At 38.0% G+C, this 6,207-nt stretch overlaps 1 protein-coding gene across 1 annotated transcript; it reads right to left on the reverse strand.

Moving 5' to 3' along the window:
- Positions 1-3,709, reverse strand: LOC143608470 (uncharacterized). The gene is made up of 6 exons (XM_077083499.1): positions 3,563-3,709; positions 3,274-3,474; positions 2,955-3,197; positions 1,038-1,185; positions 673-901; positions 1-520 (listed from the first exon to the last, which is right to left on the reverse strand). Exons 1-6 carry the CDS (start codon positions 3,631-3,633, stop codon positions 186-188), a joined length of 1,227 nt encoding a protein of 408 aa, XP_076939614.1. The 5' UTR covers positions 3,634-3,709; the 3' UTR covers positions 1-185.
- Between the last annotated feature and the right edge of the window lie 2,498 nt (positions 3,710-6,207).

Below are 6,207 nucleotides of genomic sequence, written 5' to 3' on the forward strand. Positions count from 1 at the left end.
ATGATTTCAGGGTTCTTTCTTTTTCTAACCAATAACTTGCCCAACTCCCTCCAATAGTGACGTTGGTCGGTCCATCCCTATATTGTGTTAACATATAGGTAACGTAGTTGAAAATTAAATACAAAATTATTAAGAACTGAATCTCTCTCCCTCTCTCTCTTTTATAACTAATAACATATATAGTTTTATACAAGCGTAACGAATTTCCGAACTTGTTTCCTTGAGCTACAGAAAGAAGCAAGCTGATCTTCATCAACTGTGCCCAATCCTGATAATCGAATACCATAAGCTTCCATCCTATGAATATCCCGCTGCGTTGGTGACTGCCACATGCCGTCCCACCAAGCTGGTGGTAACAATGGTGTGTAAGCGCACTGATTCGTTTGGTTTCCACAACTTAACGGGCCTGCAAATCTGTTCCAAACATGCCCCCATCCTATCTGGTTACTCAATCCTTCTGAAACCAGACTGTTCTGAAAGCTACTGAAGAATGAAAAGCTTGAATTACCGCTTGCGCTCTCTGTTACACAAAAAGTAACAAAATTTACACTTGTTGGTAAATTCTCATTATTTAAGGAAACACAGATACCATGTGAGTGTTTTGAAACTCAAAAGAGCTAAAAAACTACCAATAATCGTAGTCAAAATGTAATGGTAAAAGAGAGGAAATACCAGCTGCATTTGCAGCAGCCAGTGCCGCAATCAACTGCACATAGGTTGTCCCAACACGTCTGTGAGCTCCAGAAACAACCGCATGCCTTGCACGTGATGCCAGAAAAAAGTCAACAAATGCAACCCATCTAGGTGCCGGGCCCCAATCTTTTGTTCTAAAACCCAAAGTATGTGATCCATTTTGCCCAGATAATTCTCCTTCAAAGCTTTCATAGTTGAAATGAACAACCTACAATAACATATAAGTTAGCACAAAGACCGTATAGTATAGTCCAGGAGGACTTTGTATCCTTCCTCTTGGTTCTCTATTTTACTTGTCATGTATTGTCTTGTTTGTACGAATTCAGAAAAAAAAAAAAGTATACCTCCGCAAATCTATCAAAATTTGACTTCACATCCTCCACCAATGACGGGGTGTCTGAAACTAAAACCAACCTAGGCCTGGAACCTAGATCTGTATTGTGCATGACTTTCTTTGTACAATCTAATGCTGCCTGCAACGCCCTCACCGATCTGGAAAACAGATTTTAAATGTCAAACTGATAGCTAATTGCTTGTTACTAGAGTCTAAACTCTAAAGGTGGCCACTTCAACTCATTTACTTACAAATGGGTCGATTTGGGCTAAGGCTTATTATCAATCAATCAATCAATCAATCATGCCCAGTAAAATCCCACCGACAGCAAAGCTATAAGTAGGGTCTGGGGAGGGTGGGATGTAGGCACACCGTACCTCTATCCAAAGGAATAAAGAGGTGGCTTCCAGAGAGACCCTCGGCTCTAAGAACATGCGTATGAAGCAAAATAAAGGAAAATAAAGCAAAATAAAGGAAATCAAATTTTAACAGTTATATAAAAACTACTACTAATTATAATAATATTAATATTAATATTATTATATAATATTAATAATAAGATCACAGTTTAACAGCTATATAAAAGCTAATAATAATAATAATAATAATAATAATAATAATATATGCAAGGGAAATACCATTATGGTATGTGGACTAAATAAGTTAAGTCTAAGCCCTAAGGTATTCAATTCTCTTTAAAAATCCTTAACTTTAATTCTACTTCTCCACGAATTCCTATCATCAACCATGTCCTCGGAGAGGTTTAGGTCTATCAAATCATGCCTAATCCTCTCATCCCAAGTCAATTTCGGTCGTCCTCTACCCCTCCTCCCCTCTATAGTAATGTTTTCTACGGATCTAACAGGATTCGTCGTCTGTCTTCTCTTTACATGTCCAAACCATCTCAATCTCCACTCTCTTATCTTGTCTGCTATGTTCGCCACCCCTAATCTCTCGCGAAACACAACGTTTCTTATTCGGTCTAGCCTTGTGTGCCCACACATCCAACGTAGCATTCTCATTTTTGCTACCTCCATCTTCCGCACTTGTGCCTTTTTGATGGCCCAACAATCTGTTCCATATAGCATTGCAGGTCTAACTGCCACCCTATAGAATTTTCCCTTTAGTTTAGTCGGGAAACTCTTGTCGCGCAATATACCTGTGGCTGCTTTCCATCTACACCATCCTACCTGAACTCGGTGGGTCACATCACTGTCTAATTCCCCATCGCTCTGTACAAAAGATCCTAAATACTTGAACTTCGTTACCTGCGGGACCACCTGCCCTTCAATTGTGATCTGTGTGTCTTCATTGTCGTTTATCCCACCAAAATCACAGTGGAGGTACTCCGTCTTAGATCGGCTAATCTTTAAACCTTTTGTCTCTAAGGTTGTTCGCCACTCCTCAAGCCTCATGTTTAGATCTTGTTTTTTCTCAGCAAGTAACACAATATCGTCTGCGAACATCATGCACCACGGGAGAGTCTCCTGAATCGACTTTGACAACTCATCCAAGACTACTGCAAAAAGAAACGGGCTCAACGCTGACCCCTGGTGAAGACCTACCTCTACAGGAAAGAAATCAGTATCCCCCACTGGCGCACGGACACTTGTTTCACTCCTGGTATACATATCCATAATTATCTCTATGTATTTCCTGGGCACTCTTCTACCCTCCAAGCACTCCCAGAGCACCTGTCGTGGCACACTGTCGTAGGCCTTTTCTAGGTCAATAAACACCATTAATCTTCTAAGGCTTATTATCCCTTACAGATAAAAAGAGCTAAAAGTTGCCTACTTTGTAATCACATAGTTTTAGTAGCCATATCTAAAGCATTACTGTTAATACAAATCAGACAAAAGAATGTTATAAAACAACCTCCACTAGATTTGTATGGTGCCAAGGAGGAGTTGCATATAAGACACACCTGTTCATAAGCATCCGCATGTGCAAGGTAATATCAGGATGTGACCCTCCACTAAGAACCGAATCTACAGCCTGCTTTACTGCTTCTGTAGGAGATACAAGAATTCTCATTAACTCGCCAAATACATTGGGCCTGTTATGGTTTTGGGGTGGCCCAAAGAGGTCAGAAGCAGCCTTTCTCATCTCAACATGAACATTCTTCAAAAAGAATTGAGCTGCCACAGCATCTGTAGTGTTCTGGAACCTGCCGACAAGCTAAGATTGGATTTCGATTCAAGGAATTTAATAAACAAGGATCATGGATCGTGTTGTAGTTTTACCATATTATAGGCTCTTGCCAGTCAATCCAGTTGCTACAGAGAACGTTTGTCTTTGATGGCTTTTGAAAATCATCAATCCTTATAACGAGATGCCTGCCATAGGTGGTCAAACATCCATTCTGCCTCCATAGATGTTTGACTTCATTGAGGGAAAAAGCAGCATTGGTGTACGAGATATACTCCCCAAAAGGATATTTGCCCCTGCAAAAGAAAAAGCAAAGCATATGATTAGTAATTGCAAACAAAATCATTCAAAGATATATTATAATAGGAAGGATTGAGATAGAACCAATATGCCTGGATGATGAGTGAGCGGTTCAACGTTAGACTCAAAGCTGCAGCAGTGAGGATCTTATACATCTCGTTCCCAAAGCCTGCTTCTGATGCCTTTGCTATCACAAAGCCTTGTCTGCAGAACTCCTCTGGAGGAAGACTTCCAACTTAGCAGCACCTGCTGAGTGTGAAAGAGATATAAATAACTAAAAACCAACCAGTAAAGTAATTTGAATCGAATGCAAAGTACCGTTAAGATGGAAGTGACGTCGTATGATATCTCTAACTGGCCTCGGAAATCATCACCCATCTCTTCCACCGTAGCGCATGGTTTGGTGGTGGTTAATTTATCCTCCTGCAGGGTGATGGTTGAGATGAGGCGTTGTGCATTGGGATCATCATCGTCGAGTGATGAACGGAGGGTTAAGAGTAAGATTCCGATGGCGGTGAAAGCAGCAGATGAGAAGACACTGCAACCACACCAACGCCTTTCTCCTTCTACTACTACTGCCGATTAATAATAAACGCATCTTCTTCTCTTCACCACCAGATCAGATGCCTTCTGAATTTCTGATCATAAATGAATGAACGATGTCAGGTGCGGTCAATAAAACATCATCCCAGGACCCAAGATGGGACACAATGCCTCGTTACCATCCTTTGTTCTTTTATTTTTATTATTTTTGGATGGATATTATTTTAATCGTCGGTGGAATAATTTAATGCTATTATTTTCCCTACCGTCGGTGATTATTTTTTTATTTAATATTTTTATAATCATAATAAAGATAACAGTAAAAGGAGATGAATTCAGATGTCAGTAAATGAGTCGATGTCATATAATTAAAATACAACCATAGGCTCGGCTTGTTACGAAATCGGTGTACGGAGTGGGATTGATTGATATGGTATACATTACATATAGGTGATTTTTGAAAAATGAAAGGTATTTGGCAAAACTATTTTAAAAACTTTAAAATAGAGCTTTTTAAAATCAAATCAGCAGGTTTCAAAAGTTCACTCAAACACCTCCATAATAATATATATACTAGCAAAAGCGTTCTTGTGTTGCTGTGGGTTCACGCTTATCTCCCCGTATTAATTTGTAGTGTTTGACGTGGTATGTAATGATTTATCAGTATGAACGCGTTCCTGCATTTGCATTTGGTTTGTTGGGTGTTTTTTTTTTTTTTGGGGGGGGGGGGGGGGGGGGAGGTTCACACTAAAATATTAATGGATGCATATATATTGGATATATCGTGTTTTGTGAAATGTTTGTTTTAATATTCTTGCTTGTTAGATTGTAAGACACCAAATAAAACCTTTTTGTATTCGCAAGTTAAGTATCAGTTACTTTATAACATCATCAATTCAATATATATGCATATGCCAATATGCATGTTCACAACCAACTCACGTATGCCCACGTCTTTACCTTTTCTTACGATTCGTTAATCGACAACTTACTCGTTTTAATTTGAGTATCTCTTACATCTTTTAGATAAATTTCAACTCTAACTACTCACTATTTAACACACATTCAAACCTTTATGTTGATTAGAATTCACAAAACTAACCATCAACAATGATTTTACCTGCTTAAATGAAGAAATTTGATTAAAAAATTAAAAGAAAAGTGATTTCAGACATTACATTCAACTTTACAACTTTCATAGGGTTGATGAGCAAAGTAGCGAAAACACCATAAAAAACATCATATGCAGTCTTCGTGAAGATATTAGTGGATAGTTCACATAATTTTTACAATGTCCGAGGTCCTTGTTAAACAACTTGAACAAACATTTGTCCTTGTCAATATCAAAACTTTAATATTATCAGTCAATTATTCTTATAGGAAATTAACAACTATGATATTAAATATAGCTGGTTATATCATGCCAGTTAATTGACCTCTTCGTCAACAAGTTGGCATTTGTGGTGTAACTTTGAGTACACATACATACCATACAAAAAATATATAACTTTTACCTCACAAGCATATCTAGACTTGCTTTCCCGAGCTATAAAAGCAATTTTTTAAATGATTGTAAATGTTAAAGTATAATGTTTAATATCCAAATTTTCTGTTGTTTTATAAATATCCAAATGGACTTGCTATAAATTCTAAAACCATCATGGATACCTTTATGCTTCACAATAGCCCGCATGTTACGGTGGGGACGCAACAATGGTTTTATAAGATCTTTGGTAGCAGCAACAAGCAAATGCATATTGAATGAGTTCCTCTCAAGCGGCTAAAAAACCACCATATAAGTAGTTCTCATTTTTACATTGAGTTTTCTAACCAATCGAACCATCTTTGGCTTATAGCTTACCGCAAGAGGGAGTTTTATGCGATCAACAACCGACCGTGAGAATAAATTAATATGTTTTTTGAATGTGATAAATGAGAGAGAAGAGTATGAGTGTACGTATGAGAGTATGGAAGGGGGGGGGGGGTGCGATTGGCCAAAACAATTTTGGTTTTGCCGGTGTAAGTTAAGGTTTTGATGATTTTTCATACACATAATCAAATCATATCACCTCTAACACGATCGAACGTACCTATTTAGCCCGTTTAAAATTATTCATTTAGTTTCTAACGATTTTTTTAAAGTCCAACCTCTTTAGATTTAAACCTGGAATCTTTCAATATTGAAC

The sequence above is a fragment of the Bidens hawaiensis genome, unplaced genomic scaffold (genome assembly GCF_021521415.1).
Source record: "Bidens hawaiensis isolate Kalapana, Puna unplaced genomic scaffold, B.hawaiensis_p1.1 tig00419376_1, whole genome shotgun sequence".
Classification (NCBI taxonomy): domain Eukaryota; kingdom Viridiplantae; phylum Streptophyta; class Magnoliopsida; order Asterales; family Asteraceae; genus Bidens; species Bidens hawaiensis.